The 22225-nt window shown below is 38.3% G+C and overlaps 1 protein-coding gene across 9 annotated transcripts in view; it reads right to left on the bottom strand.

Moving 5' to 3' along the window:
* The window catches only part of ABCA6 (ATP binding cassette subfamily A member 6), a 64022-nt gene that overhangs the window by 6420 nt on the left and 35377 nt on the right, over positions 1-22225 (bottom strand). For 8 of the 9 annotated variants that reach the window (XM_064270830.1, XM_064270828.1, XM_064270826.1 and 5 more), the window contains 16 exons: positions 18895-19078; positions 18343-18509; positions 17731-17864; positions 16304-16441; positions 14143-14250; positions 13019-13192; positions 12524-12637; positions 9710-9829; positions 7663-7740; positions 6350-6441; positions 5520-5640; positions 4819-4936; positions 3622-3713; positions 2999-3177; positions 1784-1859; positions 1613-1707 (listed from right to left, as the gene is read on the bottom strand). In XM_064270830.1, the coding sequence (XP_064126900.1) occupies positions 1613-1707; positions 1784-1859; positions 2999-3177; positions 3622-3713; positions 4819-4936; positions 5520-5640; positions 6350-6441; positions 7663-7740; positions 9710-9829; positions 12524-12637; positions 13019-13192; positions 14143-14250; positions 16304-16441; positions 17731-17864; positions 18343-18509; positions 18895-19078 (1990 nt within the window). The remainder of the gene's footprint in view (positions 1-1612; positions 1708-1783; positions 1860-2998; positions 3178-3621; positions 3714-4818; positions 4937-5519; positions 5641-6349; positions 6442-7662; positions 7741-9709; positions 9830-12523; positions 12638-13018; positions 13193-14142; positions 14251-16303; positions 16442-17730; positions 17865-18342; positions 18510-18894; positions 19079-22225) is intronic. The other variant, XM_064270831.1, reaches the window with a different exon arrangement.

Below are 22225 nucleotides of genomic sequence, written 5' to 3'. Positions count from 1 at the left end.
GTGTTCTTCTCAGTTTATACTATTTCTCAAGAGTGGTCTTATACAATATTTGTCCTTTTGCCTCTGACTAATTTCACTCAGCATAATGCCTTCCAGGTTCCTCCATGTTATGAAATGTTTCACAGATTCCTCACTGTTCTTTATCGATGCAAGTATTCCATTGTGTGAATATACCACAATTTATTTAACCATTCATCCGTTGATGGACACCTTGGTTGCTTCCAGCTTTTTGCTATTGTAAACAGAGCTGCAATAAACATGGGTGTGCATATATCTGTTTGTGTGAAGGCTCTTATTTCTCTAGGGTATATTTGAAGGAGTGGGATTTCTGGGTTGTATGGTAGTTCTATTTCTAACTGTTTAAGATAACGCCAGATAGATTTCCAAAGTGGTTGTACCGTTTTACATTCCCACCAGCAGTGTATAAGAGTTCTAGTCTCTCCGCAGCCTCTCCAACATTTATTATTTTGTGTTTTTTGGATCAATGCCAGCCTTGTTGGAGTGAGATAGAATCTCATCGTAGTTTTAATTTGCATTTCTCTAATGGCTAATGATCGAGAGCATTTTCTCATGTATCTGTTAGCTGCCTGAATATCTCCTTTAGTGAAGTGCGTGTTTTTTAAAAAAAGATTTTTTATCTTTTGGAGATACTAACTGAAATACTTATAAATAAAAGGATATGCTGCCTGGGATTTGCTTCCAGATAATTGGAGAGTGGGGAAAAGAAGTGGGTTGGTAGGTGTAGAGCAGATCAAAGAAGACTGGCCATATGTTGGTAATCGGAGAAAATGGGTGCTGGGTTCATAAATGATTCTCTCTGTGGTTGTTGTGCGCCGTCCAGTCAATTGCTAATCGTAGTGACTTTATAGCACAGAGTAGAACTGCCCCATAGTGTTTCCTAGGCTGTAATCTTTATGGAAGCTGATTGCCAAGTCTTTTCTCCCAAGAAGTGGCAGGTGGGTTTGAAGTGCCAACCTTTGGGTTAGTAGCTGAGCACTTAACCATTGTGCCACCAGGGCTTCTTGAGTCTCTCTACATTGTATATAATGTCTACAGTACATTTTAAAATAAGTTGAAAAGAATACTGGACAGTCACAAATATGAAACACCATCGGAGAATTTTTATTAATCTAAAGCGAAGTCCTAGGTTGGAAAGCAAGAAGAGAAAATTTGTGCTTAAAAACTGGATAAGCCAAGTTGACAGATTTGGTCAAAAGGAGGAGAAAAAGGAAGTTGGGTCAGTAAATTAACGTTCTCTGAGGAATCAAAGTAGGAGTTAAAAAAAAAAAAAAAAAAAACAAGGAGACCATTATAGACATCTCAGTAATTCAAAGGCAAAATTAAAATATACTCCAAATTACAAGATCTAAAAATCCAACAAAGGTCTTAGAGAGTTTCTTTTTTACCTGAATAACATATGAATATGATGCAACATTTAAAAATCTATTTGGGAAGTATTTGTTTTCCTAATAATGTGGAAAACGCCACTGAATTAGGAACCAGTGGATGTGAAAGTTGATTTTCTAAGATCAGTTTAAAAATGCAACTTTACATACTGCGTCTACTCCCAGCTCATGCGCAGAGGGTCAGCAAAAGAGAAGATCATTCTCACCACATTTGTTGCTGCAAGGTGGGATCCAGGCCTGTAGACGGCTCATCCAGAAGCAGTACAGGTGGGTTTCCCATGATGCTCAGCACAAAACACAACTGAAATGCAGAGAAACGCCCTTGTTTACTGCCACACTGTGCCAGCTCTCAGAGGACCGTCCCACGCCACACATACCATCCTACTGGTTCCTGGGGTTAATTTCTGCACTGGTACCTTCAGCAGCTCCTGCAGCTTGAAGGCATCCACCAATCTGATGGAAAATAGGATGAGGATATTAGGGCAAGAGAAGATATTTGGCAAATGTAAGTATACAGAAGAGTAACAGCACTGGAGATGTTAAAATTACACAACTTTCCAGATGCCTGGACAATGCTTCAAGACTTCTGGTGTCTTTTCATTAAATATAGCCCTGCAAACCAACCTCATTAATCCTTCAAAAATGCCCCTTCTTGGCAGTCAAGAGCTCCACACACAGCCTTGCCGGGCCAGAGACTGTTGGTCACACCCCATCTCTAACCACTGCCTAGCCTGGCCCAGCAGAAGCTAGACCTCTTGAGGCTGGTGGTGAAATCATTTGGAAAAGGATAGCAAGAATGGTTGCACAACGTGAAGACTGTAATAATCAATGTCACTGAATTGTACATGTAGAAATTATAGAATTGGTAATGTGTGTGTTTTCACCACCAACCCCTAAAAAAGACTGTGTCTTTTTGTTTCTCAAGGACCACGCTCACTTTGAAGTACCAGATGGTAGATGTTTAGCCTGCAAGTTTCTTTTCCCCAAGACCTTTACCTCTAGAATTTCGTATATTCCATGGGACTTGTTCTCCTGCACTACTGCATAGCCTTCACAGAACCAGCTGCACGTCACGTGATTGTAAATAGCATGTAACCAAAAACTGCCTTGTGATAGTCTCAGCAGTTTCCACAGAACTGCCTGCCTGTTTGCAAACCTCTCCCTCTTTCCCTCTTTCTTTTACTCTCACTCTTAATAAACCGTTAATCTCTTTAAATGTCATAGCCTTGTGCTATTACTCTCAAAACTCTAGGGATAACATTTTTAAAAATCAGTTTATTTTGGAATAAAAAGATGTTTCACCTCTTAAAAATCCTTTAAGAAAAATCAGAATTGCGACTTAGAGACAGAAGTGGATGATTTTTCATACCTTATTCATTGTAGATAATTTTATGTGGTTATTTTTTTAAAGACCCCTTGTTCAGGGATGTGGGAACCAAACAAGGTCTTGTCCCCTATTCCTGCTCTAAACACTGACACTACAAAGTTGGAGGCATCTCTTCTAGTTTCTACTCTTTACTAGTGAATTTGTCACAAACTGGACAGTCACCCTACCTCTTGACCCAAAGGAAACACGTGACTTCTCTCTGTACCGTGTAATGGTGGCTGCAGCGTCTGCTTTCCTCAGCCCTTTCACAGCTGCGTACACCTCCAGGTGCTCCCTCACCGTCAGGTTGGGCCACAGCGGGTTCTCCTGAGGACAGTACCCCAGGAATTTGACCACATTGTCTTCCTGGTGACCCCAAACTGAGTTAGATCCTTTCAGCTCCACCTAAAAAAGTAAAAAGGTTTTAGAAACACGTGTAGCCTTTTCTTCAGACATGCAATTACTCAAGAAACTGACATATAATAATAATAAGTGCCTGAATTTTTGAGCATCAAAGAAATATTAGAGAAATTACTTCATATGCTTGTTATAGAAAACCATATAAATTACTAATATACAAATACACCAGTTGGCACAGAGTCAATTCCAACTCATGATGACCCCATGTGTTTCAGAGTGGAACTATCCTCCATAGGGTTTTCAGTGGCTAATTTTTTGGAAGTAGATTGCCAGGTCTTTCTTCAGAGGAGCATCTGGATAGATGTGAGCCTCCAACCTTTCAGTTAGAAACTGAGCATATTAAACATTTGAACCCACCCCCCAGGGGCCCCCATATTGAAGTATGGTTTTATAACTATAAAACTGAACCATTCCTTTATTTTTTACTACCTCTCCAGCCGTGGGCTTTGAGATCCCAGATATCATTCTAATAGATGAACTTTTACCAGCGCCACTGGGTCCTAGCAATCCCAAAATTTCACCTGAAAGCAAGAATCACTGACTGTTAATAACAGAAGTTAAATATTAACATAAACTTGTTTTTTCAATAAAATTTGAGATATTTGAACCTCCACCCAGTTATTATCATTTTGAAATTTATAATATGTGTGTAATTCATGTCACCAAAAGACATTCTTTACCTTCTATGTTATACAGAATATTATTGGAAAGTTTATAGATTCTATGTCAATATATCTGTTGTCCTTTTCCTGGATATTTGTTTGAGTTAAAAAGGTTCCAAATTGTTTTCCATAGTAAATTGCTACTGTGCTGAGTCCATGTATAAAATGATTCCTAAACCTGGGAAGCCAGGGATATTTTGTCCATCCCAAATTTTACCACTTGTGTCCAAACCACTATCATACTTTATCTAAATTGCTATAAAAGCTTCTTAATTTGCCCTTCCTCCAAATTCATGAACGAACAGCAAACGGTGTAACATTTTCAAAACATAAATTAAACGATGGCACAATTTTGAGAAAAAGCCTCTGATGGCTTTTCACAAACTTGGTTTAAAATATGAACTCCTTGTTGTGTTTACAGAGCTATACCTAATCCGGTCCCTGCCCACTTCTCTGACCTCTTCCCTTCCATGAGTAGATGCATCCACTGTGTTGTTCTTCAACCATTCCAAACGTGTCTACAATACACACCTGAGTTCCTCTACCGCCTGTTTTCTCTGCCTAGAAAGCTCATAAGTATTAATGACAACGTGGTTGGCACTTTCTTAATACCCAGATATTGGCTTAAATGTTGCTCCTCGAGGAAGGTCTTCTCTGACCATCTAGCCAAATGCAGCCCCAATTCATTCCCTTCATTTCACTTATTTTAATGCTCCACAGAGGGCTTACCTAATATCTGAAAGTTTTCTTGATAAGTTATTTTTGTTTATGGACCCCCAGCTAGGACCATGAGCTAGGAACTTTGCCTACTTCCTTCATAACTGCATGCCCAGAGCCTAAAACAGACCATAGCACACTAAAAAATATATGTTTAATGAATGGATGAATGAATGCGCCAGCAAGTAGAATCGTGCCTAAAACATTTCTAAAAACAATGACTAATAGAAAAGTGGTTATTGCAAACCTTTTTTAACACAAAAAGAGATATTTCTTGTAGCTATCTTCTTCTTTCTCTTTGAAAAGCAGCATTTCTTCTTGCCTGCATATTCTTTGTGGAGACAGCTGGCAATAATGACTGGTTTCTGCAAGAGATGACAACATGATTTTCCTCTTAAATTTCAGAGATTTCATGTTTCGATGTTCTCCTTGCTGGGCCCTTTTCTGTTCTGTCATAAACCAAATAATATTTTGTGTTGAGGGTAATCCATATTGATTGTTTCAAATGTAATATGCACTCTTTAATGTAAGCAGTACTTCACGCTTCTCAGTGAACTGGGAAGACAACATAGTTTCATGCAAGCTGGCTCACTGTCTTTCCAGCACAGAAGTAGCTAAGCTCATGGAAACATCACCATACCTAAGGCAAATAAAAGGTAAAGTTTGAAATTGTACTCTCTACTTAGCATTTTATAATAAATTCTACTTAAACTCTTCAACTCATAAGGTCTTGTTTGATTTTAAAATTATAGCTCTACTTATCAAAATCCGTTTTCCTCAAAAGAAAAATAAAGTAATCACGTTTGAGGTTCCTCTCTGGATAAAGCTTCAGTGAAGCTCCAAAGAAGTGCCTGTATATTTAAGGATTAGTTTCAAAATAAAAACTAGCAGATCTTGACCGTTCTTGAATATTTCTGTTAACATTTATTTTGTCACTTGTTTTTCTACCTCATCGATGTTCGAAGTGGTCAGGGCAGTTGCTGTTCTTATTCTTTCTGCTTGAACGTCTTCATCTTCATCTACGGGTTCCTCTGGATTCGGTCGAGCATCTCTACTTTGGGGAGAAATTCTGTGGAGAAAATTAGATATATTACATGTGGTTTTCTAGGTGTCAAGGATGTATCAAAAATCAGCTTCCTTGTGACTCTACCATTGTTCTTTCTTTCAACAGACTGGCAAAGTTGAAACTGTGGATACCTGCTTCTGCTTTTGCCAAGAACTCCCACCCCAATAGCCAGAATCCTTTCCTCAGTATTGTAACCATTCTTCCAGTTAACACCTTGACTCTTTCAAATCAGCCAGCAAGTACTGCTGCTTCCTCTTTGAAAATCAGTTGACTGCATTTTCTGGGTTCACTCTGAGTTCATCTTAATCATACTCAGATATTCTCTTTAGCATCTTTTACTGATAACCCCTTCTAGAATCCCTCTACTTGCAAAACACTCTCAACTCTGAACTAACTCAATTTCATCCCATCTCTTTGGTTCAAGGATGCAGGGTCAACTTGAATGGGAGAATGACTTATTTGGGTAAGAAAAAAACTCAAGAAATATTTGAGGGGCTGGAAGTTACTTTCAGCTCCCTCAGCTGGTTAGTGGCAGAACTCTGCCTAGAGGTTATATTTCCTTACAAGGAAGTCAGTGATCCACTAGCCAAAAGGACAAGATAGTGCTGTTTACGTAGTACATGTAAATCCCTGCTAGGTCAATACAGTAGCCACGATCTGGGAATATTGAAATATGATGTGAAGTGCCAAATTGAATTATTTTTATCCCAACCTGAAAACAGGGTCCTTTTGCATTGTTTTCTTCCCACACTTCATTTCCAAGCACCTTAGAACAAGCAGGAAAATCATAACCTGAAAGTAAGGCTAGGAGGAAAGAAAAACAATGATATTTAGGAAAAAGTTCACAAACATTATTTAACCATTTGAATTAAGTGGACGATCTTTTGTCTGCAGGTAAGGTAGATGGGGCTCATTCCTGTCCATTGGGGAGATAGTTCTGGCTCTACAATGAAAAATCAGCGCAGTGGAACCTGCCTCTTTTCTTCCTCTCACAACCCAAATCCAACCTGGCAGCAAAGTCCGTGTGCTCTAGCTTTACAATCATCCAGAAATTAACTACTTCTTCTCCCTACTTGTGCTACTTCTACCCATGTCCACAGTATTATCATTTCTCACCTGGATTATTACAATACCTTCTTACCTGGCTCCCTCTTTTCTCCTTGCCCCATCATCTATTGTCAGCATGGTAACCAGAGTGACTCTTTTAATACTTAAGTGTGGTCCTATCACTCTACTTAAAATCCTACACTGGCTCTTCATTCACTCAAAGTAGGAGTCAAAGTCCATATGGTGATCCAGAAAGCTCTAGGTAACCCCACCCCTCACCCCATTACCTCTGTCATCTTCTCTCCTACAAGGCTCCCCCTTGGTTTTTCTGCCAAACCACCTCCTGGCTGCTGTTCGAACAAGCCAGGATTGCTCCTGCCACCTCTTCAGCTTGCTTCCTGGACTCCTTCAGATCTTTATTTCTCTGCAGGATCTTCCCTGACCACCGATCTGACACAGTGTATATTATTTATTTAGTTTACTATCTGTCTCTTCCTCTAGAATATAAGCTCCAAGAGGGCAGGGATTTTTGTCTGCGTATGCTTCTGTGCATAGAAAAGTGCTGACGCATAGTATTCAAAGACAGGAGCTTTCCTCAGCCTAACATACTGACATAGTTTCCCCTTTCATTCTTCTTATTTGACTTTTGCCCTTTTAATCCAGGATTTAAAGGATTTAAGTTATATTCCATCTGTATTTTCTGTTACAAGCTGTCTCAGATTTGGAGGGAGGGAGTAGTAGAGTCTTTAAAACAAACACATACACAAAAATTTTATATTGAACTCTGGACTTATCATCTAGTCCATTCATATACATAAAAAGTAAATCTAGGACTTAGAATCATTATGTCTGAATATAATTCTTCTACCTAAGGCTGTGTTAAAAACACTTTAAAAGTTAGCACACTTAAGAGCAGATAGTGATCCTAAATGATATACATCCAGAAGAACACGTGGCTAGGTAGAAAGGCCTTCTCACTATTAAGGACACTAGAAGATCAACTTCACTCAGGTCATGATCTTCGCCTTCAGATATTCTATACTGCTCATTGATTCTCTGCAAAAAAAAAAAAAAAAGCCAAATGGAAATTGCTCAGTTTTAAAGTTTGCATTTAAATAATATGAAATTTTACATATGGAGCATTATTTCTTTTATTAAGCTGGATACCCCATGCACACTGATGACAAGTAATTACCTGCAGAGAAGAGAGAAGAGTCTTTTATTCAAATCTGACTAGTTCTCAATGACCTGGTAACGTACCTGGCTCTCTCTTTCAATCTGTTTTTTTCTTTTTATTATTATTAAGTCTCTTGGCTTTAAAGTTTGCCAAAAGCCTGCCAAAAGTGTAACAGGAAAAGGTGCTGGCCCTGTGAAAGATTCTGAGCATTGATATTATTTAGCCTAACTGCCCCACACAAGTCTTTTTAGTGTCCTTTCCTGTCCCAGTGGTGCTTCACCACCACAATAATTAGTTGTTATTCAGTCTTCCTTCATCAAGCAATACATTTAGAAGTTAACTCGTTCCCCATAAATAATATGTGACAGATATATGTTAATATATTTCACTTAGCAGGTCTATTTATAGGGGGGAAATGCTTTCAGCAAAGGAATTAGTTTCCAATCAAGAATTCTAGGCATCACTCAGCTGGTAACAAAGCATTTTTGCAGATGAAAAGCTTTCCCAGTTTCCCAAGAATACAAACCATTAGGGAAGTCCTTTCTCCTTCCTTTAAAACCAGTTCAGCCAGGATGATGCAGGGCCCCAGGGAGTGTGTTTCTAAGTTATCTCATCCCACATTCCAGCCTCTTACATACCGTACTTCTGCTCATGGGTGGAATCACATTCCATTTCTCTAAGGTCTCCTGGTCTTTCCTGCCTCAATGCCTTTGCTTCCCTTGGCAGAATGTGCTTGCCTCCTTCCCTACCCTTGTACTAATTAGTTCTCACTCATCCTTTAGGGCTCTATTTAAACACCACTTCCCCCAGAAGGATTCTCTACCTCTCCAGAGCACATCAGCTATGCCTCATATGTGCTCCCTGGTCCTTTACACTTTTCCTTTGTAACTCTTGCCTTGATTTGCTTGAGGCTGGTCTGTTTTAATCTCTACTCCAAATCAACTCACTGCCCTAGAGTCTATTCTGACTCACAGCTACTCTATACGACTGAGTAGAACTGCTCCATAGGGGTTCCAAGGCTGTAAATCTTTAGGGAAGTAGACTACCACATCCTTCTCCTGCAGAGTGGCTTGTGGGTTAAAACCACTGACCTTTTGGTTAGCAGCTGAGCACTTTAACCACTGTACCACCAGGGTTCCTTTAATCACCACTAAGCTATCTGAAAGGAAGGACTGTATGCTCTTGTTCATCAAGTGTCTCCAATTATTAGCACAGTGCCTGGCACATAGAAGTGTTTAACAAAAATGTATTTTTTGATGAATGAATAGTATTATATATGAATTTATCCTCTCAATGGACAAATGACTACTTATTGAACTAGACACTGTTACACTGTTTTCAATATGACAGATTAGAGTAAGATTTGACAAGCCCTGGTGGTGCAGTGGTTAAAGTGATTGACTGCTAACTGAAAGGGCTGTGGTCCAAAACCACCAGTGGCTCCCCAGGAGAAAGATGTGACAATCTGCTTCCATAGAGAGTTATGGCTTTGGAAACCCTATGAGGTCGCTGTGAGCTGGAACTGACTCAAGGGCAGTAGGTTGTATTTTGCAAAGTGCATATGGCAAAGCTTTTTTAACAACTTTACTGAGGTATCATTTTCATATCATAAAGTTCACCCATTTTAAGGGTACAATTCAAGGATTTTTAGTTAAGTTTACAGAGTTGTGTAATCATTACCACAATTCTATTTTAGAACATTTCAATTACCCCAAAGAGACCCCTCATTCCCATTCACTGTCCCTCCCTATCCCCACTTAACCTACTCTCTGTTTCTATAGATTGAGACAAAGCACTTGAACACACTGCATAGTCATAATAAATAACACAGTGAGTAATATTTCTTACCGCTGTTGCAAACATGAAAAATCCACTTATGGTAAGTGAGGGAACTAAGAACATGATGACAATCAGGATGGTATAGCTGAACTGGTACAGTATAATGCCATCAAATGTGAGTACCGTGATCTACAAGGCAAGACCAGATAGGTGGCACGTCAGACAAATTAGCCCACCGACATTTGAGAAAACAGAGCTAAGTGTTCTCATCATGTATATAAGTATTTTCTCATATATGCAAATACACCTGAATGGCCATCACAATTTCCACTTTCAGAAGGAGGAGGAGAAGTAGGGAAGCTTTCATTGATGGGCAAATAGAAGCTCCTTAGCTCTGCAGTAGAAGATTGTAAATAGATAAAAAGTCTGGGGATGAAGGTAAAAGCTAAAATGATCAAATAGACTTCCTGGAAGGACATTATTAAGTGTAATCCAAGACAGTAAGCTAAACAGAGGAAATATCTTTTTATAGCTAAGGTAATAATATTGCTAATGTAGAAGAATACGTAGCCAATGAAAAGTTACATGGACAGTTATAGAAAAAGAATACCTCTTGCCTCTGACCTAGCTTCTCAGGCTACTGTAAAGCTTTCTCATCATTTCCCTGCTCCATTTGTTCCTCATTCCAAATAGATGCTTTTTGTAAGATTGTGCATTTTGATTGTAATGGACTCTTTTTCTATTAGAATACTTGGAAATGCAGGGGGAGGGAAAGTAAAATTTTTTATTTTTCTGTTTTAAGGATAAATTTTTTGGTAAATCAGTATATATTAAGCACTGTATTGAACCTTTGCTAGATCATCAATGTATTAATTAGAATAAAAATAGTAAGAATTATAATTGCTAAATTCACTGAATATTACAAATGCCAGGCACGTATTATATATTTTAATCCTTACAGCAACTCTATAATATAGCTACTGTTATTATCCTCCCCTTATAGATGAGAAATTAAGGGTTCAGAGAGGTTAAATCATATCATATAACCCCACAGAACTGTAATTCAAAACTCCATGTGTAAGGCTTGATGTCAGAAAAGTATATTTTTTGAGGGACCATTTTATAGGGTTATGTTGCATCAATGCTAAATGAAATAATCTGGAATAGGGCAATATAACTTAAAATGAAAAAAAAATGAAGCATTCAGTAAAAGCATAATATGCATTTTAGATGGCAAATCTAAAGGACTCGTTTCGTTTTATAAACTCCACAATCTCTTTGTATAGGTATCATCATCTTTTCATTTCTCTTTTCTTGGTTTCCAAGATGTTATTCTTTTCTATTTTTCCTCCTATCTTCTCATTTCTGATAACTCTAAGTCCTTAAGTCCACTTAGCTGACTCTTCCTAGTCTACCAGGACTCCAAGCTTCTACCTTTATGCCTCTTTCTTTTCTTTCCTTCTCCTGCACCTTCTTCTCATCCACTAGAACAGGAGAGGGTGTCAAGCTGTGTCAAAGGAAATGCTCTGTGCTCAGAGTTTTGAGGATGTGCTGACATGCCTCTACTACTGAGCATAACCAGCTGGAAAGGTGCTTGCTTGTCAGACAAGTGCCTAGGATATCCATGAAGCTCCACATCCTTGGATGGCCGGGAGTCCTTTGGCCTCAAGAAACAAATTAACTGCTGACAATGGTTTCATGCAATGATGGAGTGAACCCAAATGTGTCTCCCATCACAAAAGGACCACTGGGCTGGCCATCAACTTACAGTACACTCTGACGTCTGATTCTCTGAGGAATAAAAAATAACCTCAGTCTTAAGGCAGCCGAGTTCAAGTATATATTAGCTACATGAGGAAAAGGTTGATCATCACAACATGCACATAGGGGTCGCTGTGAGTCAGAATCAACTCGACAGCAACGGGTCTATATCCTCAATATATACTTTGGATGAAATTATAAGTTATCTGTGTCTGGCAAAACGCAAAAGCTATTACAAACCGCGTGAGGTCTTTGTGAAGAAGCCAAATTTGGAAACATTTTAGCCTCCCAAATCCAGATGTGTTGATCAACACAAGCTTTGAATCCGTGTTGTCAACCATGCTACTACCGCATATTTTTTGACTTGTGGAATAACATAAGGTCTGATACCTTGACTATTCCTAAGTCTATCATAATTACCTTGAGCAGGCCACTTAATTTTTTTCTTGTATAAAATAAGGGGAATTAAACTATGTGATTTGGAATTTTTTTCAACTCTGATATTCTAGGGTTCTATAAATATGTGCCTTCTTTTTCAATGATATAAAAATGAAATAGATAAATACACTGAAAAAGATAAATACAAAAAAGAAAAAGGGAAAAGCAGTCAGAAATTATAAACACATCATAACATAACACTAGGAGTCCCTGGGTGGCGCAAATGGTTAAGCACTCGGCTACTAACTGAAAGGTTGTTAGTTTGAATCCATGTAGGGGCGCCTCAGAAGAAAGGCCTGGTGATCTACTTCTGAAAGATCACAGCCATTGAAAACCCTATGGGGTGCAGTTATGCTCTGAAATACATGGTTTGCAATGAGTCAGAATCCACTCTATGGCAACTGCTTTTTTTTTTTTTTAATGGTGTAAGTTTACAGTACCGCCACAGTGGTTCAGAGCTCAGCTGCTAACCAGAAGGTTGGCAGTTTGAATCCACCAGCCGCTCCTTGGAAACTCTGTGGAGCAGTTCTGCTCTGTCCTACAGGGTCGCTATGAGTCGGAGTCTACTCGATGGCACTGGGTTTGGTATTGCTATCCCCACTGCTCCAGGCAAAAGTAACTGTTAGTAATTTACACTGAACATTAGAATAAGAATGCTGTCTGTTTGTATGTATGTACACTTACCACATAAAAACAAAGTGACCAAAGGATAGTATTTTTTCTCCTCTTGTGAAAAATAAATGATATCACATATGTCAAGAAGACAAGAGAAGCTGCATAACCAAGTGTAGTTACAACCTGAAGATAATAACAAACAAAAGCAAAGACAAAAGAGAAAATACTGAAAGAAAAATTGAATTATGTGTATTTTAAAAATATCTTCTTGCACTTACACTTTGCATGATTTTTAGGGCTATGGAATAATAAAAATAAAATGTCTTGATAATATAAAATATCAATGCTAAAATTTGTAATTATACCATATACTTGTTGCCGTTGAGTCGATTCTGACTCATAGCTACCCTATAGGACAGAGTAGAACTGCCCCAGAGGGTTTCCAAGGAGCGCCTGGTGGATTTGAACTGCCAACCTTTTGGTTAGCAGCCATGGTTCTTAACAACTACACCACCAGGGTTTCCAAAATCTTATAAAATATGTTTTAGGTCATATGTTACTTACCACACCAAACACAATTCGACTTGTCAGGTGAAAGTTCACTAAATATGTTAAGTAGAAAACTAAATACATTGCAAGGAGAATAAAGATATAGAGGTTAATATCCACCAGCGCCTGGCCACACCAGTAAGCAGAAGGATAGAGGCCGGAAATCCATAGCTGGGATTGAGCTTTACTCTGATGAGAAAACACAGGATATACATAGATTCAATTGCAATCCTAAACCATAATAGACACATTGTAAGATTTATTTCAATACATGTAAGATTTTTAAAATGCTTATGCCATTTAGAAACCTGAGATATATAAAGCCAATTCCATAATGGTGGCCATTTAAAAAAATTACATTTTTTTTTATTTGATAGACTTGATTGGCAACACCACTTTCACTCACGAATAATGAAGAGAAAAGTAGACCTCAGAATGATCAACGCATTGTTGTTGTTGCTGTTAGCTGCCATGGAGTTGTTTCTGACTCATGGTGACCCCATGTGTACAGAGTAGAACAGCTCCACAGGGTTTTCCAGGCTGTGACCTTTTCGAAGCAGGTCGCCATTTTTACCACCCAGGGACTTCCTGATCAAGGTATTAAGCTCCTTCAAAAGAAATGTTATTTTGTGGCCTAAGGGGCATAATAAACGCTCCTTTTGCAGAAACATCCTCTTGGAGAGTTACTGGCTCAAGAGGGTAAAGGCTGCCTTATCTAAACATGCTTTGTTTTGTCTGGGTAATGAGAATGACCAAATACAAATACAACATAAAATCACAATTTCTGCAGTGAAAAGAGGATTCAAGTCTTAAATTTGATCTTCAAATTAAACATCAAAGGTTTCCTTTTTGAGTTAGAAAGTAACACTGTCAGAAGCTTTATAATATTTCCATTGGGAGGCTTTTATTTATTGAGTCTTTGCAAAATGAATGCATTTCTTCTGTGATTTTGAAGTAAAGATTATTTTGTGTTTTTAGAAATCAATTTTCTGATTTGTTAAAATATCGCTTAATGACATTACCTCAGTGAAACATGTGTTTAAAATGTTTGTCTTGAAAGAAAATATTTGAACAGGTAACATTCACAATGCAATCCCTGAAGTTCCAGAATTTTCTTTATTTGCTCCCCTTTTTCTTACTTTGTAATCGCTGATGCTGCTCATGGCGATGTAAGGAGAAATGCTGCATACAACCAAAACTAAGAACAAGGAGCCTTCCGGCAGCTCAGTCCAGATTGGTATGTAATGCTGTGAACATAAAAGGAGTTTTAAACCAGTGAACATTGATTAAAATTAAATACTAATAACCATAAAGAATGTGTTTTTTGGAATACTGAAAAACCGAAATCAAAGTATACATCCCTCTCAACAACATCTACACGTGGAGGCTAGAGGGGCAATGATTCCTGATAATTTTACACACGGCTTCAACTCCTAGCACCCAAGCAGTCAAAAACAATTTAGTAATTGTGACCCCAGATGAACAGATGATTCAGGCTTGAGCAGCAAGTCTTGCTCAGCAGTCCTAGTGATGGCTATGTGAAGATCTGGCCTTTGGGTGGGTATATTCTGAAGCTCAGCAATCAAAAGGAAGTTCAAATGCAGTTATGGATCCAATTGTGCCCCCCCCCCCAAGTAAATGTTGGAATCCTAACTCCTATTCCTATGGACGCAATTCTGTTTAGAAATAGGGTTTTCTTTGGTATGTTAATAAACGCATATCAGTGTAGGGTTTGTCCTAAACTCAATCACTTCTGAGTTATAAACAGAGCAAGCACATACTGGAGAAGACAGGAGCCTTGTGAGGATCATCAAGGACAGAGGAATGCTTGCAGCTACCAACAAAGAAGGAATCAACAGGATCAAGACCCTGATTTGGACTTTTAGCCTCCTTCCTGTGAGGAAGTAAACTTCTGTTGTTTAAAGCCACCCCCTTGTGGTATTTCTGTTACAGCAGCTTTAGGAAACTAAGACAGACACCAATGAACCCATCCTTAAGAACTTTAAATCACTATTCCCAAACAGGACCTGTCTGAGACTGGTCTTATGCACCAGCAGTGCACAGACCTGCTTCCTGCACATTAATTACAGGAGAGCAGAGTGATAGCTCCTCTCAAAGTAGTCCTTCAACTCTTAAACTTTATTTAAGGGCATGGCAGCTACATCCATAAGTCCAGTTTTCCACTAGGTGGGAGAATGTGTGAACATCATTCCAGGAATGACCAAGGACGAAAGGTTTGCGTGACTAAGGGATGCCTGTAAGAGTAGCCATGGGTACCTTGGACCACTCTGATCCCATGCAGACAGGTACTGGCATGAAGATACTAAAACACCAAGGGAAGCTAACAAGTCTGTTTTTGCCACCTGCTGGTCCCGCTTTCTCGCTTGCCCACTGCTGGTGAGTTCCCTTCAGATGCCACTCCTTTGAGTTCTCCTGTCACCCTTGGGCTAGAGGGACAAAGGAAGGAAGTGATGTGACTGGAGCCCGGGTGGCGGGGTCCTCCTGCTCTCCTGTTTCCCACCAGCGTTTCCGTTGTCTAAACCTGCCTATAACCAGCTGATACAAACAACCCAACCAATCCATTGCTGTCTAGTCAATTCTGACTCATAGCGACCCTACAGAACAGAGCAGAACTGCCCCACAGTTTCCAAGGCTCTAATCTTTATGGAAGCGTATTGCCACATCTTTCTCCCTTGGAGCAGCTGGTGGGTTTGAACTGCCGACCTTTCAGGTAGCAGCCAAGCAAATCACTACTGTGCCACAGAATCCTGAAAATGCAGCTGTGTGGATCAGACCTTCCTGCACTGTAGAACGACCATGGGTAGGGGAAGGAATGAATTTGAAAAATATACTGGCCCAGAACTGCACATTTTCCTTCACATTTAGTCAACTCACTTTCCATATAGTCAATGGAGGGTCCACTGGCAAATTATATTATACTTATGAAAATCTAAAGCTGAGTTATAAGTACTGCCAATTTCCAATTTTGGCTTCTCTCTCTGTCTGTCTCTACTACATTTCTTCCATAAGTGTGTATAAATTTGCAGAAGGTTCTCTAGAAGAATATGACATTATATTGAAGGGTATTCCTTCGTGACAATTCTTTGATACTGACCGACTGGGGGTGGGGTGAGGGTGGGGGAAGAATCTTATTGTGTTAGGTATACTTTGTTTAAAATGTTAATATAAAATAATTTTTAGGATTAACAATGAATTGTTAATATCTAAAATCTGAAGAGGGAAAACACAGGTTACTTGTCAAATTTCTGATTGTTCAGAAGGAGTAAATGCAATACTTACAGAAAACAGCATGTCTCTTTCAATTCGAATATATTTTGTAAGATTAAACATTCCAAGTAGTCCATTGCTAACAATATTCAAAAGCACAGGAAAACAGTGAAGCCTCTTGGTATTGCACACAACTGAAAATCTATAATCCTTGTAATAAACCAAAAAAGAAGAAAACACAAAATAAATAGTATTAAGTCTAAATCCTTAAAGAACAAAGAAAGCTTTTGGTATATAAGACCGTAAAAGTGCCACATTCTAGCTGTGTGAGTGTCTTCAGGTTAATTGACCTTTCTGAGCTTTAGCTGTCTCACCTGTGAAAGGAAGCAATAAATGGGTTGTAATATGATGTAAATGAGATAATGCATATCAGAACCTAGCACAGTGTCAGCATCGACTCACTTTAAGATATTATTAAAAATTACTCCTTTTAGATCATTTCCCCCCATTTTGCAGATAAGGAAACGTCAGCTCACAAACTTTGAGAGTGGCACAGGCAGGGAGACACTGTCAGTTTATGGTGAGCAAGCAAAGGGACACTGACTTTCTGAAAAGCAGATGAGATTCTTAAAATACTCATGGTTACTTCACCAATGAAGCATTTCACACTAAGACAATATTTATGCATTTCAGGTTTATGAAAATGTTTATGGCTTCATTGATCAGTTCGATATGGTTCAATTATTACCAATGGTTCATGCAGCAAATGTGTTAGACAAGCAATATGGAAAGCACCAAGTGGGTGCCAAGAGGTTAAATTTTTTATTATGTATTTAGTTTGGTTAGAACTTAATTCTATGATACGTCTGCAATGGCTTCCATTTTTGTTTTTGTTTTTTTATTTCCCTTGAATGGAGGCATAAAGAGGAAGCTTTCTTTGACTTGGTCCCTCAGTTTTTTACTGAAGTGCAAAAAAGACTCAGGAGTTCTTCTACTTATGATTAGGTGCATTTTCAACAGTCTTGATTCTTGGCGACTACTGTTCGAACTAGTTCGCCCAAGTTGAAAAATGCGAAGATAGTAGACTCGGAACACTTTTCTCAGAGATTTCATGTGGCTATTTTACTTTTCAGTGTATTTTCTCAATATATAAAAACATTGGAAAGTTAAGCATTTAATAAAATTCTTCAAATTCATAATTATATTTGGCTGATAACTGTAAGTGCTAATATTTTTTATTTTTTGACTAATGCAACTAAATTTAGCTACTTTCAAATGTAAAGAGCATCTAATGCAAAACAAAGCGAAGGTATAAAATGTTGTACAAAAAAAATTATCTAAATTTCACAGTTTATTTAATAGTGAGCCAAATGTTTTCCTGAATCATACTGCTATATCCTGACTGAGTTGGCTTCCTGCAGATTTTAAAGCAGTTAGAATGTAGCAATTCTTGGTTTTGTTGTTGTTTCCATAAAAGTGAAAACAAGAGACAAACATACCTTTTGTTTACCAGAAACTATGATAGCTCCATTGTATGAGTGGTCGTCAGTTCCATTTCTATTTTCAAAGTCATCTACTTCCAAAACTATATTCTGATCTTTCAGCGCATGTATAAAATCTTCAATATTTGATTCTAGTATGTAATAAATAACAGAAAGCCATATAAGAGCAAGAAAATACGAGTCAAATGCTTTAAATAGCTCCCATATACAATTTAAAGTCAATGTTCATAGCATATTACATATATGTTTCTTTGGGCATAACAATAATAATATTGGCCTATGACACAGAAATTCTCCCAAATATCTCAAAATAAATCATTCAGCCAAGATAGAAGTTTATTTCTCTCACACATAATATCTTAGAGTAGGCAGGTAGACAGGCAGCTCTGCTCTGCAAGGTCGCATGGTGATCCAGTTTCCTTATATCTTCCTTGCCATTCCCATCATCCCCCAAATCAGAGCAAACTTTAAGCACTGTTCCTCATAAGTTCTTTTTATAAAGTTCAAATGCACATTTTCTTCCCTTCTGATTTGCTTTTTCCCCAAGCATGTGCTATTTAACAATAAAAATAATTAATTTCTGGATTGAAATTTTATTTTTCGGTTCACCTGTGTTATTGATGACCAATAGGCTGGTATGAGGCTCCTGGGGGAGTTGGCCAGGAGACAGGAAATACAAATCAGGTTTAAATTCCAAATCGCCATTTTGATTTAATATGGCATAAAGTATCATTTCCACAATCAAAGGCAATGCTGCAATTCCAAACACGAATAATCTAATAATAAGGAAACATTACATTATGAATCTACAGTAGTTTAATGCATTCATAGTCATCCCACAAATATTTGTTGAGTGCCAGTTTTACTCTACAACAGCCATATTTCTAGGCGCTAAACATTCGAAAGTCATATATTAGCACACTATGGAAAGGTATGACTACATAAACACCAGGCTATCAAACTATGAAAACTAAATACACGTGTGCAAAAGCCGAATCAAGTGCTAACATACAGGTGTTCTCACTGTCAGTAAAATCATGTGCTGCCTTCATGCCCTGGAAGGAATGTTGGACTTCATATTCTAGTTCTGAATGCTCTTCTGGCTTGAACCTCTTTTGAAACTCGTTGGCTCACAAAACCAAAGTATATGATAGTACTCACAGGGTCAAAAGTTCTTTCTTTCCATGTTTTAGCTTTAAGAAACGGAGCCTTGCTATGGCACAGACCTGCTGTCTCCAGAGGGCCATGTCACTCACAGCCTTCGGCGTTTCAGGGAGAGAAGAGCAAGCCGCCTCCAAGTCATCTAGGCTTCCTGGGTCTCTTTTCACCTCCGCCTGTTCAAAATCTACACACACACGCACACAAATTATTAATGTAACCTTGGGGCATCACATTTTCTCTTTTTAGTAATATTAAAAATTGCTTTAGAACGTTTGAGGTTACCATGCAAACAATATAAGCAACAAATTACGTTTTTGGCGTCCTTATTCAATAAACTTAGTGATAATATATATTGGATTCATACCAAAATAAGAAGAATTTGCTAAAGAACTATCTCATTATACCCAGTCTTGGAAAAGGGATAGAAAGTTCCATATAGAACAATATTCTGAAGGATTTCCAGAAATCTTCTCCATAGAAACACCAATAAATGCCTAAATGTCTGTTATCAAAGTATCAATAAGTTAGTGTAGGTGAAAGATCACCAGTTCTGGAACTACCAAAGCTGTACCAGAATCCCACATACATGACTTGTTGTTGTTGCTGTTAAGTGCCACTGAGTTGCTTCCACCTCACAGCGACCCCATGTGCAACAGAACATAACTCTGCCTAGTCCTGTGCCACCCTCACAATCGTTGTTATGCTTGAGCCCATTGTTGCAGCCACTGTGTCCGGCCATCTCGTTAAAGGTCTTCCTCTTTTTTTTTTTTTTTCTTCTCTTCTTTACCAAGCATGATGTGCTTCTCCAGGGACTGGTCCCTCCTGATAACATGTCCAAAGTACATGAGAAGAAGTGCCATCCTCACTTCCAAAGAGCACTCTGGCTATCTTTTTTCCAAGACAGGCTTGTTCATTCTTCTAGCAGCCCATTGTATATTCAGTATTCTTCACCAACACCATAATTCAAAGGCGTCAATTCTTCTTCAGTCTTCCTTATTCATTGTCCAGCTTTCCCATACATATGAGGTGATTGAAAATGCCAGGACTTGAGTCAGGCACACCTTAGTCCTTAAAGTGATTGCTTTGCTTTTTAACCCTTTAAAGAGGTCTTTTGCAGCAGACTTGCCCAATGAAATACATTATTCGATTTCTTGACTAGTGCTTCCATGGGTGTTGATTGTAGATCCAGGTAAAATGAAATCCTTGTCTAGTCAATCTTTTCTCCATTTATCATGATGTTGTTTATCAGTCTAGTTGTGAGGATTTTTGTTCTCTTTATGTTAAGGTGTAATCCATACTGAAGGCTGTGGTCTTTGATCCTCATCAGTAAGTCCTTGATGTCATTTCACAGCTTGTCTGGCCTTTGGTCATTAGTGTTTAATACATCAAATCTATTCTCAAGATGATCTCTAAATTCAGGTGGGATATACTCAAGATCACGTACTTCAGCTCTCACGGACTTTCTCTAATTTTCTTCAGCTTCAACTTGACCTTGCACAGGAGCAATTGATGGTCTGTTCTGTCTGTTCCGCAGTTGGCCCTAGCCTTGTTCTGACTGATGATGTTGAGCTTCTCCATCTTCTCTTTCCACTGCTGTAGTCAATTTGATTCTTGTGTATTCCATCTGTGAGGTCCAGTTGCCATTTATGTTGTTAAAAGAAAGGTATTTGCAGTGAAAAAGTCATTGGTCTTGCAAAATTTTATCATGCGATCTCCAGTGTCCTTTCTATCACCAAGGTCTTATTTTCCAACTACTGATGCTTATTCTCTGAATGGACAGCTTTCACATTCCAGTGACCAGTAATTATCAATGCATCTTGATTGCATGTTTAATCAATTTCAGACTGCAGAAGTTGGTAAAGATCTTCAATTTCTTCATCTTTGGCCTTAGTGGTTGGTGTGTAAATTTGAATAATAGTTGTATTAACCAGTCTTCCTTGTAGGTGTTATCCTATGGATGTTATCCTATCTGACAGCATTGTACTTCGGGATAGATCTTGGAAATGTTCTTTTTGATGATGAATGTGATGCTAATCCTCTTCAATTTGTCATTTCCGGCACAGTAGACCATATGATTATCCAACTTAAAATGGCCAATACCAGTCCATTTCAGCTCACTAATGCCTAGGATATCTGTCTTTATGTTCTATTTCATTTTTGATCACTCCCAATTTTCCTAGATACATACTTCTTACATTCCACATTCCCATTATAAATGGATGTTTGTAGCTGTTTCTTCTCATTTTGAGTTGTGCCACATCAGCAAAAGAAGGTCATGAAAGCTACTCCATCCATGTCATTAAAGTCAACTCTACTTTGAGGGGGCAGCTCTTCCCCAGTCATCTCTTGAGTGCCTTCCAACCTGAGGGGCTCATCTTTCAGCACTATATCAGACAATGTTCTGCTGCTATTCATAAGGTTTTCATTGGTTAATTCTTTTCAGAAGTAGACAGCCAGGTCCTTCTTCCTAGTCTGTCTTAGTCTGGAAGCTCAGCTGAAACCCTTCCACCACGGGTGACCCTGCTGGTATTTGAATACTTGTGGCATACCTTCAAGCATCACAGCAACATGTAAGTGGTGGATATATGATTTACTAACATGTTAAAAAAAAACTAAAAAAAAAAAAACATGTTATTTAAGGCAAATCACTTAACTACTCTTAGGTCTGATCCTATAATCTGTAAAATGGTGCAATGGCAATTGTTGGAAAGTTTATTGTAGGAAGTAATGCAATATATCCACACGTTGCTCATAGTAGCTATTTTAGTATTTATAACTGACTATTTTTTTTTTTATTCCTATGGAGAAGATCTCTTGAAATCCCTCAGAATATTGTTTTATATGGGACCTTCTATCCCTTTTCAAAGACTGGGTATAATGAGGTTAATCTTTAGTAAATTCTTATTTTGTTACGAATCTTGCATATTTTATCACTAAGTTTACTGAATAAGGACACATAAATGGGAGCTGTTGTTATTGTCACCATTAAAATATACAGAAGACAATCACAAGCCTTCTTCCCGTTAAGACCTTAGTGGAAATTTGTATATTAACAACCTACAAGAAAATTTTTACGAGAAATATCTGCTCAGACCTCATGGTCCTGATTGAGATCTTCTTCATAGCCTCCATGTACCCTAGAAGCAGTGAGCATCTGAGGATTACGAGAAAACTGCTGAAATTGGAGGCAGATAGTTTCTAAAGAAAAATTCAGTTTATTCCAAGAGGCAATCTGTGTGCATACTAGTAATGATGTTTAGGAAACAATGATCTTGTAAAAAACCAAATCTGTTGCCGTTGAGTTGATTCCAACTCTTAGCAACCCTACAGG

Source organism: Loxodonta africana, chromosome 18 (genome assembly GCF_030014295.1).
Source record: "Loxodonta africana isolate mLoxAfr1 chromosome 18, mLoxAfr1.hap2, whole genome shotgun sequence".
Classification (NCBI taxonomy): domain Eukaryota; kingdom Metazoa; phylum Chordata; class Mammalia; order Proboscidea; family Elephantidae; genus Loxodonta; species Loxodonta africana.
This window is presented reverse-complemented; position numbering and strand designations above follow the sequence as displayed.